Source organism: Scyliorhinus canicula, chromosome 7, assembly GCF_902713615.1.
Source record: "Scyliorhinus canicula chromosome 7, sScyCan1.1, whole genome shotgun sequence".
Classification (NCBI taxonomy): domain Eukaryota; kingdom Metazoa; phylum Chordata; class Chondrichthyes; order Carcharhiniformes; family Scyliorhinidae; genus Scyliorhinus; species Scyliorhinus canicula.
In genome coordinates, this window is record NC_052152.1 from 90,452,297 (window position 1) to 90,465,897 (window position 13,601).

At 44.5% G+C, this 13,601-nt stretch overlaps 1 protein-coding gene across 4 annotated transcripts in view; it reads left to right on the forward strand.

Annotated features, from left to right (window-relative positions):
* LOC119969186 (male-specific lethal 3 homolog) overlaps positions 1-13,601 on the forward strand; it is a 70,468-nt gene that overhangs the window by 19,793 nt on the left and 37,074 nt on the right. For 2 of the 4 annotated variants that reach the window (XM_038802430.1, XM_038802432.1), the window contains exons 3-5: positions 1,807-1,902; positions 3,085-3,185; positions 11,698-11,825. In XM_038802430.1, the coding sequence (XP_038658358.1) occupies positions 1,807-1,902; positions 3,085-3,185; positions 11,698-11,825 (325 nt within the window). Of the gene's footprint in view, positions 1-1,806; positions 1,923-3,084; positions 3,186-11,697; positions 11,826-13,601 lie in introns of all 4 variants that reach the window. The other 2 variants (XM_038802434.1, XM_038802431.1) reach the window with 2 other exon arrangements.

Sequence of the window (13,601 nt, forward strand, 5' to 3'; positions counted from 1 at the left end):
AACTACTTGCAGTCTTGAACTTCACATTGTTCAGCATCTGATCTGTCTCATTGAATATTTATATGCTTTTAGATCTATGGCAGACACTTCTTTATTATTTAACTTTATTCTGCTTTTATTAATAACCCTTAATTGAAACTGATGTTTTAACTCTAAAAAATGCAAAGCTTTTTGTTCTAGCTCTTGCTATTTGTTTAGTCGCAATCCTGATAAGTCATAGTATTCTTGTGTACAAATTTGTTACGGTACCATCCAAGGGCAAAATAATTCTGATTGTTTTGAAATTCTGATTGATATTTCATTATTTAACATGTGTTAATCCATTTTAAAAGTTGTACATTGCCTACGTTAGGGAAAATACATGTATTTTGCATGTTTGAAAACTAAGCTGCCAGTGCGATGTACAACCAGCATCATATATTTAGTTCTAATTGCAAGCTCGTTCTGTTCTCAACTTGAGAACAAGGTAAATGCAAACTTTAATCAAAAAGAGTGAAATGTAGTCTACCAACAGATGGTTGACATTTGAGATTGTTTTAAGAATCAGGCCTTCCTGGAATCTACTCCATATATTGATTGTAAAGTCCTGTAATTTCTATTTTGGACCAGAGTTATAAATAAAGGAAGAAACATTTCCATGATTTCTGATAGTTTAGTACATTGGATGTAAAATCCAGTTTTTGTTTCTTCGGTAATGTTTTTGACATCAACCAACGAACAATGTTTGGTTGAGATTTGATGAATTGGTGCCATTAGTTATAAGAATGTTGGACTTTACCAGTCCTTCTGCCTTTTAGAAGATTGACAAAACCGCAGTCTCTTAACCTGTAACTGTTTCATATGAATACTTCAGTGAAACAAGAGGGTGGGAGGATAGAATTCAAAAATAGCATGTTATTTTTTCAAAGAATTTATTAGCTGTTGATGGGAATAGCAGATTTTCAATTATTTCTATCAAAGTTTGATTATTCATTGATCCATTTTATTGGTTAGACTTTTAAAATGTTGCTTCCTATGTAAACTCTGGCGATTAATGGACTTTGCGTGATGGAAATGTTTTGTATTTGTGTCAGTAATTCAGTGTGGGTAGGAATTAATTGTTTATGGTGTATTGTACTTGTGAACCATCTCAGTACAATTTGCTGTCTTTCTCTTCAAATAATGTTTATGGTTGCTCATGGTTTTTATATTGTAGCATCATTGTTGTGGTCTTGTACATCGGAATACAGAGAAATAGCTACATTAAATAATTTATACGCAAAATGCCATAAAATCAATAAGATCCAGGACTATATTTCAATAGTTCCTTTGAAGCCTGACAATTATGTTGCATAACTGGGAAGAGCAATTGACGCAAGACTCTCTTTTTGTGAACAGCACACTGCCAAGTAAAGGCCAACAATAGAATGATATGTTTGGCATCACCTGGTATTTTTAATTACCCATGCTGCTTTTTGAAATGAAAACTCAAGGACCCAATTCACTTTAACCTTGATACTCGACGGCCTTTCAGATTCCGTTTTCCTGTGCTTACTACATACTTCTATATAGCAAAAAAATTTTATTTCAAATATTGCTATATGGTGGTGTTTTAAAGCTTTTGATTTTAGCAGGTCAATCCTTTCCATAAGTACGCTTTTAACCCTTTCACTGACAAATTAGTTAGAATTTCATTTTGAAAAAGTGAATTTGTGTTGTTGAATGGGTTAATGGCTTTATTTTGGTTTTGTAAGCTTTATTTTGATTTGAGTTCTTTTTTTTTCTGTTGCCTTTTATTTTTACCTGTCTTTATCCTCCTGTCTCCAGCTGGGATAGATGGGCAGCAGAAGATCATGTACTTCGTGACACGGATGAAAATCGCAGATTACAGCGTAAATTGGCCAAGAAAGCTGTGGCTCGCATGTAAGAATAATTTACGTGATGTAAGCATCATTACATACCCCAAAGTATTTACAAAATAGTAATTATATAAAAATTCTTGGTCGCTTGGTCAGATAAATGCAGAAATCTTTTATCTGAAATCTGGCAAGAAAGACGTTCTTCAGAGGTTCACCTAAAGGATTGATGAACTGAAGTTAGAGTTAGGGAAACAAATAAATTGTGTTAATTGTCAGTACAGTATGCTGCCAGGGTACAGCTAATGCACAAATGGAATGGGGTCCCAATAGGAACAGGTTTATAAGGTGAGTAAATGTGCTCTTCTAGAGGCTCAGTTCAAAAAGCAAAGTCACAACAGGAGTTTTCCAAAATATTCAATGTGAGTTGCTTTCATATAAAGAGTGCTGTGATTGTCAATGAGGTACCATTTATGTCACAAGCAGGAGTAAAATTGTACAAAAATTGCAACTGCTGCAATGTCGGGCAGGAACTTCATCCAGTGCATCATGTACAGAAAGGTCCATTGATTGAAGTTGCCTGCAGTGTTGTGAAAAGAGTTCCATGACCACTTGCAACTTGCCAAATTTAAAACCAAATCCAGCAATATATGTACAAGTGTTCACTTCATCTATGTAGCTTTCTTTATGCTGCTGCTGAACTGTACCCAGCTGGAATAAAAGTATTGAATCATCTTAATTGGCATCTTGGTATATAAATATGAATGCAAAATGGTATATGCAATAAATGCAGTTTGAGAGTTAAAGTTACTGTTTCATTGCTCTCTATGATGTGGAGATGCCGGCGTTGGACTGGGGTGAGCACAGTAAGAAGTCTTACAACACCAGGTTAAAGTCCAACAGGTTTGTTTCAAACACGAGCTTTCGGAGCACTGCTCCTTCCGCAGGTAAAGTAGGAGCAGTGCTCCGAAAGCCAGTGTTTGAATCAAACATGTTGGACTTTAACCTGGTGTTGTAAGACTACTTACATTGCTCTCTATATACTTGTACAATTATTTTACTGTTTTCTTAAACTTTTGAAGTGACGATTTTAAGTAGCTGAATTTGTTTAATAGTTTTTGTGTGTGCTGTCTATATCTTTGGACAGTGTTGTCGCAAATATAATTTTTTAGCCGTTATTCAAGCTCTTGCCCCGTAGACTATGTTCATGAAGGATTGATTGGTTTCATACTAACTTTCATGTGATTAGGAAAAACAAAGGGAAAAAGAAGCGTCGTTGTCGGCTACCAGGTGTTGACTCGGTGCTAAAAAGTCTTCCTGTGGATGAAAAGGAGGAGAAAGATGAAAACTGTGAGTATTCATCTTTTTAGAAATCAGAGAGAAATTATGACACAGAAGGAGGCCATTCAGCCCATTGAGTCCATGCATTTCACAAGAGCAATCCAATCAGTCCCATTCCTGTGCTCTATCTCCTTAGTCCTGTAAGCTTGTTCCACTGATGTGCCCATCAAATCCCCTGTTGAAATCATTTATCATCTCTGCTGCCGCTGCCCTCTTAAACAAAAGTTCCAGGTTATTACCACTCACTGTAAGAAAAACGTTCCTCCTCACATTCCCCTGCATGTGTTGTCCAAAACCTTAATTCTGTGCCCCCTGCTGCTTGTGCTTGGGCAGCACAGTAGCATGGTGGTTAGCATAAATGCTTCACAGCTCCAGGGTCCCAGGTTTGATTCCCGGCTGGGTCACTGTCTGTGTGGAGTCTGCACGTCCTCCCCGTGTGTGCGTGGGTTTCCTCCAGGTGCTCCGGTTTCCTCCCACAGTCCAAAGATGTGCGGGTTAGGTGAATTGGCCGTGCTAAATTGCCCGTAGTGTCCTAAAAAGTAAGGTTAAGGGGGGGGGTTGTTGGGTTACGGGTATAGGGTGAATACGTGGGTTTGAGTAGGGTGATCATTGCTCGGCACAACATCGAGGGCCGAAGGGCCTGTTCTGTGCTGTACTGTTCTATGTTCTATGTACTGTCAGCTAATAGAAGCAGCTTTCTTTTGTCTACCTTATCTAGACTGGTCATAATTATTGTACATATGTGTTAAATCTCTCGGCAGTCTTCTTTGTTCTGTTAGAGGGAACAAAAGCCTCAAAGTCTGTTCTCGACCGCGTGGTGTTGGTAAAACTTTGTTTAATTTGGAAAGACTTGTGTGCACACAGGTGGGATAGATTCAGCGACTATCCTGTAGCTCGCAAAAGTCAGCTCTGCCTGTCCTCAGAATGACTTGTGTATATACATATATATTTATAGTTCTTCGGAGTCACAAGCAGGTATTGATGTCACTGAATCATCCGGAACAATACAATGTGATCAGTATGCATATTTTCTGGTCCCCGTAATGGGAAAACGATTAAAGAATACAGTGTTTCCTTACAATCTCATGGGTTTGTGCTTAACATATTTAACTTCTAGAAGAGGTGCGAATGTGATGGACAATGGATCCCTGAGACATACTGGAACTTCCTGTGTTTCCTTTTTCATATTCAAATGCTCTGTGAGATGATTAAATCATTTCCAATGTGGGTGACCTTTACCCCTTGCTTGCTGGTTTTCCCTCGGTATATGTTTAACCCCTTGTCTGCTGGTTTGCCCTTGACCTGTGCTATTACAATACTTCGAGACATCTTTATTATACCAATCCTGACACATATAGCAATTTCTTCCGCTAACAGTTCCAAGGAAAACAACCTGGTAAATCACATTCGAACCCCCTCAAGGACCTTCATATCCTTTTGAAAGCATGGTGACTAAAACTGAATTCAGAACTCTGGCCTAACCAGAGTTTTAGATATGTTCAACAAAACTTCTATACTTTGTAATCAATATCTCTTAATAAAGCCCAAAATTCCATATGCTTTGCTAACGTGCTTTTGAATTTGATACCTCTTCATAAAGCCCAAGATCATAAATGCTTTGCTACCTACTCCCTCTCAATATGTCCTCCCATCTTCAAAGATGTGAACATCCATGTTCTTCTGTCCCTATACACATTTTAGAACTATGTCATTTAGTCCATATTGCCTTCTCCATTCCTTCTGCCAATGTGCATCACCTCTCATTTCTCTGTATTAAATTCCATTTGCCACTTGTCATTTTATTCTGATAGCCTGCCTATCTATTTCCTTTTGCAGTTGATTGGTATCATTCTCACTGTCAGCCACACCTCAAAATTTATATCAGGAAATTTAGAAATTTTACTGTTGTGTTTCAAGATCCAAATCATTTGTACATAGAAAAAATAAAGCAATGGTCGCAGCACTGACCCTTGGAGAACACCACTGGCTACCACCCTCCAGTGCAAAAGAACGGCAACAAGTTCATAAGGTTGGATTCTCCGACTTTGCCGCTATGTCTGGAGGAAGCATCTGGAGAATCGGACACCACTCAGGCGCCGTACTAGCCCCCTGGGAAGGGGTGAATACCTGGGTCTGGAGGCTCATTGATGCCGGAGTGGCTCGCGCCGCTTTTGATGGCGGCGTCAGAACTTGGCCGCGAGATCGGACAATCCCGACCTAGAAGTCTGCGAAGATTAGTGGTAGGTTAGATGATTGGATAGATTTTAAGAACTGAAAAAAACGGGAAAAATTATGAGGGGAAGCTAGCTAGAATCACAAACCCAGATGGTAGGAATCTCTACTAATATTTAAATGGGAAAAGACTAACTAAAACAAGTGCTGGTCCTCTGGAGACTTAGTCTGGAAAATAAGGAAATGGTGAAAACGTTGAACAGTCTGTCTTCACTGTAGTAGACTTAGAAAACTTACTGATGATACTTGAAAGTCAGGAGGTGACAGGGAGGGATAAATTTAGAACAATCACCATCACCAGGGAAAAGGTACTGGGAAAATACTGGGCCTAAAGGCTGACAAGTTCCCAGGACGTGAGGGCCTGCATCCCACTTTTTAAAAAAAAGTGGCTACAGAGATGACAGTCATTGGTTATAACCTTCTAAAATTCCTTAGTTTGTGGAAGGGTAGCTGCAGATTTGAAAATAGCAAATGAAACGCACCTTTTGTCAAGAAAGGAGGGAGACGAAAAGCAGGAAATTATAGGCCAGTTAGCTTAACATCTGTCATAGGGAATTTGCTAGAATCCATTCTCAGAGACAAAATTGTTTTGTGTGATTTTTGTTCGAAGGAAAACAACTTGGTAAATCATATTTGGACCCTCTCAGTGACCTGCATATCCTTTTGAAAGTGTGGTGACTAAAACTGGATGCAGAACTCTGGCCTAACCAGAGTTGCAGACATGTTTGGCATAACTTCCATACTTTTTAATCAATATCTGTTAATAAAGCCAACTCAGGAGTGGTGCAACCGCTGGGGCCTGAATTAGAGCTAAAGAGCCGATCAGTTGGAGCTGGTTTTTAGGTTCTCCACTTAGCACATACTCATTGCAGCCATCAAGATGGCTTTGAAGACATGCACCCCCCCCCCCCCCCCCTCAGATTTCTCGCCGCCCTAAACAGCTCCTGGGAGGAGGATGCAGTGCCAGTCTTTGCTGCCAACGTCACTGTGGTGAATGTAATTCACACTGTATTGTATTGTGTCCTTGTGGGCTCTGTATTCACACTGTATTGTATTGTGTTCTTGTGGGCTCTGTCTGTGAGCCATTGCCAGCGCCCCGCAGAGTCGCTAGAGGACTTCCTCCGCGACTTAAAAGCCCTTGCTCGGGACTGCAACTTTCAGGCTGTAACTGCCTCCCAGCATATGGAACTCGCTGTCCATGATGTGTATGTTGCGGGGGTCCGGTCTAACTATGAGCGCCAGCAAATACTTGAAAAAGGGGCCCAGAACTTGGAGGACATGGTAGCGCTAGCAACCACTATGGAGGTCGCGTTTCAAAGTCTCAACTCGTTCCCCGCAGACCAAGCGACCCCATCGTGGACCCCCGACCAGCGACTGCCCAAGCCTGCGCCGCGCGGCCACCCACTCACTATGGAGCGCCAGCATGCCATTTTTGTGGCCAGCCCCAACATCCACGGCAGCGCTGCCCAGCCCGCAACGTGACCTGCAGCAGCTGCGGTCGAAAAGGACATTATGCCAAAGTATGCCTGGCAAAATCAAAACCCTCTAACTCCCCCGCAGTCCAGAACAATCGCCCCCGCAACGTTGCTGCATGTCTGCCGACTCCGCCTCCCTCCGCCCGACATGTGCGACTCATGGGGGCCGCCATCTTGGCAATCCTCCCCCACGCGGCCAGCCATGTGCGAGTCATGGGGGCTGCCATCTTGGGCGCCATCTTCCTTGCCGCCCTCCACGGGGGCGGCCACCTTGGACGCCATCTTCTTCATCGCCCGCCACGTGCGATCAACGGGGGCCGCCATCTTGGCCATCATCCGATGTTCACCTCGACGACTACGACCTCAGCGGGCAGTCATCACGGGGCCACTCCAGCATAGCTGATCGAGCCGCCGACTACCCGCAACTCAACGCAGTCACATTGGACCAGGTGCGTCCGAAGCACCTCCGGAGCTCGATGATGTCCGGTCAAATTAACGGATACAAGACACCGTGCCTCTTCGACTCCGGGAGCACTGAGAGCTTCGTACATCCCGACCTGGGGCACTACCACGGGGGCTTCGCTCCCATCTTGGTTGAAGTCACCGGGCCCGTTCTCCTCCGGAAGCACGTCTGGACACACAAAACGGACCCACTAGTCGAGAGGGTACTACTGCTACACTCGAACCCACACTACGCCTTCATTGAATACCCCGACGGCCGCCAGGACACCGTTTCCCTCCGGGACCTGGTGCCTGCAGGATACACCACCACCGCCGATGTACCCCTCACACTACACACCACCCAACCCCCCACACCCTGCGCTTCCACGCCTATAGGTTTCCTGCGCCTGTCACACCGGTCAGGAACGGAGCTCGGACCAAAACACCCCCGGAGTCCACCCTCATATCCAAACCGACCGTCACCACCCAGCCACCCGAAGAGGCTACAATCCCAGCGCTCCGCCGATCCCAAAGGACGACTCGGCCACCGGACTGGCTCAACCTGTAGACCCGTCACCCCCGCCGGACTTGATTTTTTTTACAGGGGGTGAATGTGGTGAATGTAATTCACACTGTATTGTATTGTGTCCTTGTTGGCCCTGTATTCACACTATTGTATTGTGTCCTTGTGGGCTCTGTCTGTGAGCCGTTGCGCGGCTCTGCCCACAGGGGAGATGAGGAGCTTGTACAGGGCTCCACCCTCGGCTCCGCCAATGACCCCTCTCAGTACCGGAAGAATAAAGTGCTGCAGCCGTGTGAGCCTGCTCTCAGTTCTTCTGGTCGCAGGCAGGCTCAGTTGTAAGTCTATTAAAACCACAGTTCACTTCCAATCGTGTCGCGAGTGAATTGATGGTCACATCAGTCACCAGGAGACATGAGATACTCTGGTACAAAATCCAACTGGTGCTTTTGTTTCCAAAATTGATTTAACATTGCAAGAACAACGACACATTCTTCCCCTCCGTCACCTTTCAACCCAATCTGATGAATGTAATATTTATTAGACATTGTCGGAGGGAAAAAGACTAGGGGCTGGATTCTCTGATTTGAAGACTTATGTGATGACGCCGGCGTGGGAACAGTGGCACTTTACGGCAGAAGAAATGGCGCAAAAGATGCGCTGATCCTCCATCCAGGGAGGTGGGGGGGGGGGGGGGGGTTGCTAGCAGCCACGCAGCATAAAGCCTCCATCTTTACCTGTGGATGAGGCTGGAGAATTGCCCGGTCTGTAGCTGAGCATACACACGGCGGCGGCCTGCAGCGGCCGCGTCGTGCAAGACGGCGGCGGCCGCGTGCGGACCACCCTCCACCAGTGCCCCTGGCTCCTCCCCTGACTGTGGCGGCGCTGGACTCAGAACGGCTCCCTCCGTCTGTGGCCGCAATTAGTAAAGGAGGCTGGCAGGGTACGATTACTCGATGTGGATGTCTTCTCTGGGTTTGAAACCCAAGGGGCGAGATTCTCCGCAAATGCGGAGAGTCGTAAAGGCTGCCGTGAAACTGGCCGTGTTTCACGGCAGCCTTCACGCCCGTTCCCGGGACCCGATTCTCTCTCCCCCCCCCCCCCCCCCCCCCCCCCCCCCCTCATCGGGGCTAGGAGTGGGACCCCGGGAATCACGGCGTCGCAGCCTTAACGACCGTTGTGCGGACCCGGCTCCAACCCGCGCATGCGCGGGTAACGTCATCACGCCATTGACTGAACCCGCGCATGCGCGATTCCACATTTCTCCACCACCACCTGACAAGATGTGGCAGCTTGATCTTGTCGGGCGGCGGAGGGGAAATAGTTCCTCCCTTTTGGACGCAGGCCCGACGATCGGTGGGCACCGATCGTGGGCCTGTCCCCTCCCGAGCACAACGGTGGTGCTCCCGCCCCAAACGGGCCTCTGGATGCCCCAAACGGGCATCCAGCGCCCGTTTTTACGACGGCAGGAAGCAGGTGTGTTTGCTGCCGTGAAAAAACGGGCGTAAAGGACCCGCCACTCGGCCCACCGGCTGCGGAGAATCGCCGCTCGCCGTAAAAAACGGCGAGCGGCGATTCTTGACGTGCGTCGGGCGAGGGGGGTGGGGGGAGAATAGCGGGAGGGCGCAAAAAATGTCAGGAGGCCCTCCCGCTATTCTCCCAACCGGCGTGGGCAGCGGAGAATCACGCCCAGGATCTTTGCTTCTTGCAATGGTTGTGCCTGGAGAACTCCCAAGTTATTGCTGAAGATCAGTTCGATGTTCCTTTCTTTATACTGGGAAGCTGGGGTTGAATCATAGGTATACACCCACCACTAGCCACACTCCAATTTGTTAATGGGAAAGACAGAGTACCTATGTTTATCCATGGTGATGCAATCAAGATCCAATGTCCTCTGAAACTCCCCTTGTCTGATCAGCCATCAGCTCATTATGGAGTCTGATGGTTTCTTTTGTCTGTTCTTCGTCCTGCTGTAAAGTTGATCACCTGTGGCTGAAAGTTTGTTACACATTCATAGTCTTTGGAGTGGGTAATCACAAAGTCCATACAGCAATAAAGGTTTATGCCTTGACTTGAGTGCTTTTGCAGGTGGCCAGTATTGATTGACAGTTTTTGTACCTGGTCTACATGTATTTTCGCAGCCTATTTTCAGTACCACGCTGTATTACATTAAATATATTACACTGCCAATATTATTTTGTTCATGACGAATGGAGGTAGCTTTTAGTTACTTCTGTTTGATCAAAAAGTGAAATAGATGTGTAACTGAAGTAAAATGTGAAAGGATTTGTCTGAGTTAATATTGCATTTAACCTTCAAAAATATTGATGAAGTTATTTTTGTTTTGATGGCATTCATTCAGTTTCTGAATGAAGCTTTTAACTATGATTTAAGCAACATTTGATTTTAATGGTGTTTACTCTTGAAAGTTAATTTTGTACAAACTGAATTACAGTCTTCCTGAGCAGTTGCATTATTTTCATTTCTTTTTTCTCACTAAACATGGGAAATAGGAGCAGATGTAGACCATTAGGCCTTCAAGCATGCTCTGTAATTTATGATGATCTATCTCAATGTGATTTAACTCCACTATCCCATATCCTTTGATGTCTTTAATATCTACAAATCTATCGATCTTTGTCTTGAACATACTCAATATCTATCGATCTTTGTCTTGAACATACTCAATGACTGAAAATGCATAGCCCTCGGGTAGAGAATTCCAAAAATTCATTACCCTTTGAATAAAGAAATTCCTCCTCATCTTAGTCCTGAAATGACCTGTCGCTTGTCTGGGATGTCACCTTGTTCAAGACTGCACACCCCCCCCCCCCATCAACCTATTGAGCTCAGTCAGAATTTTGTATGTTTTCAATTAGATCATCTCTCATTCTTCTAAGTGAATCCAGGCTCAGTCTCCTCAATCTCTCCACATGAGAAATCCCACCATCCCAGGAATAAGTCTGGTGAACCTTTGTTGCACTCCTTTGTAAGGAGACCAAAACTGTACATAATACTCCAGATGCAATCTCACCAGGCTTGATACAATTGCAGCAAGATGCCTTTACCCCCCTGCACTCAATTCCTCTTGCAATAAAGGCCAACATACCATTTGTCTTAATGATTGTTGCTCCACAAGCATAGATTTTAATGGCCCAGAATGGTCTTGAATAGACTACAGTTAGCAGCAGAAACTCCAGTTGCTTTATGCATACCAAAGGTACTCCCCAAGATTGAAGCTTGAATCAAAACACACAAAGGTCTGAAGTTCCTGAAAAACAAATGAAAACTGATGTGATGCCTCTATGACTAGTGAAGAACATTTTCTTCATAAAAATAGACAGTTATAATTAGAATATAGCGACATAGAACATACAGTGCAGAAGGAGGCCATTCGGCCCATCGAGTCTGCACCGACCCACTTAAGCCCTCACTTCCACCCTATCGCTGTAACCCCAATAACCCCTCTTAATCTTTTTGGTTACTAAGGGCAATTTATCATGGCCAATCCACCTAACCTGCATGTCTTTGGACTGTGGGAGGAAACTGGAGCACCCGGAGGAAACACACGCAGACACGGGGAGAATGTGCAGACTCCGCACAGACAGTGACTCAGCGGGGAATCGAACCTTGGACCCTGGCGCTGTGAAGGCACAGGGCTAGCCACTTATGCTAATTGATGAGGAGAAAGCTCTTACAAATCAATGTTCAAAATTCTTAATACTATATATGATGTTTCTATGTTAGATTTCTCTTTATTCCCGTGGTTGTATTCACTTAATCCTCATGAGTGAACAAATTACTATTTCAAAAATAATATTAAGCACCTTTCCCTTTTCTTCCCCTTTTGAAGCTTTAAGTGCTACTTCTAACGATGAGGTTGATGATGATAACGATGACGAAGACAATGATATAGATGGTACGGATGAAGAATCATTAGAGTGTGAAGATGACAGTGAACCAGAAGAGATAATAGAAATGGTAAATAAAACATTATTTACCGGCGTTCTGATGAGGTCCTGCTCCCAGACTCCGGAGCCTGGCCATTGTCCTTAGTTGGATGGATCTCATGGAGGTAGCTACCTAATTATCCATCTCCCTCAAAATCACTCTCTGGATTCCCCAGCCAGAATTTGTGGGACCCACACTTCATCCCAACTATTGGGATCGGGACCCAAGGAATAAAAATCCAGTCCTTCAGGTCAGATGATCAGAAGCTTTTGACAGAGAGACATAGGTGCCAGGAAAATACAGGACGGGTGTAGTATAATGATTACAGTACAAGATTGGTAATAAAACTAGTCTTGTTTGTGACATGCACAAATAACACTGTTATAAAATAAGAACATTTGTAATGTAAATCGCTAAAATGTTATTTCTTTCTTTAAAATCTGGTGAATATGCTATAACAAACCTCCCAGTTGTGCATGATGACATCATAGCAATAGGAAAATGCATGATAAAACATAAGAATTTAAATATTTACAAGGGATGGAAAATTACCTATTGTATTTTTTTTAGTTCCTTTTTCCAGAAACTCACCAGCTTGTCTCCTGATGTAATTTGTATGATCTATTTCAGTGACTTTCCATCGTAATTTATTCCACAACTCTCTTATCCATTGGCTGGAAAAATGTTATTAATTACTTCAAATTATCAACATTTCAACTTTTCTTTCCTGCCATTTGTAAAGTCCATATATGATCTTCAGAATTTAAATTTAGATTGTCTTGATTAATTATACATTTATCTCCAGAGAATGAATTTGATTTACTTAATTTCACCATACAGTTTAAATTCTTGATCGCCAGAATCATCTTAACTCACTTCTGTACCTCCTCAAGGTTGAAAATATTCTAGCTACATTAGGTGCCTCGAACTGCACAGTGCTGCAGCCGAGGTCTGACAAACATACGATTCATTTTTATCCATTTGCTGAGGCAGAATGCCCTCATTTGCATTTTTACATCACTGCTGATTTTTTAGAGCTTGCCTGCTAAAGACTCAGATTTATTTCGTAGTCTGCACTCTGGTATTGTTCCATTTAAAACATAAAGCCTCTTTTGGTTCCTTGTTGCCTGTTACGATCCCTGAAGAGACTGATGATGTTTAAGAGAAGTGAATTTCTTAGTGCTGTACGCAAAGAGTCACATGATGGGATTTCACGTTTTAAAACTTTTAAAAACTGTCCCTTGAGGGCATTAAGGCCAGCTGCACGGGTGGCACGGAGGCGCTGTGCTTAGCATTGCTACCTCACGCCGCCGAGGACCCGGGTTTGATCCCAATCCCGGGTCACTCTCCGTGTGGAATTTGCACATTCTCTCCGTGTCTGTGAGTCTCACCCCCACAACACAGATTTGCAGGCAAGTGCGTTTAGCTGCATGTTTCTCGGTGCTCACAGCGCCAAGCAACACATGGCTATAAAATGCCGCCCTCGTTAGATAAGGGGCTAAGCGAGGAACCCGAGGCCACACATGGTTCTGTGGCGTTCCAAGGCCTGTGAAATGACCCCCGACCTCCCCAAGTTCCAACGCACTATACTGCACCCCCAAACACCCGCACCGGCCCAATTGTCAGCGCACAAAAATGCCAGCTTGGCACCCGGCAGTGCCCCTGCCAGCTGGCAGTGCCACCTGGGAACCATAGACAGTGACAGGCTGGCACCCAGGTGGCAGTGCCAAGGTGCATAGGTGGCACCAGCAGTGCTAGGGTACCATCCTGCCCAAAGGGGATGCACCTGGGGGCCTCCAAACCCTC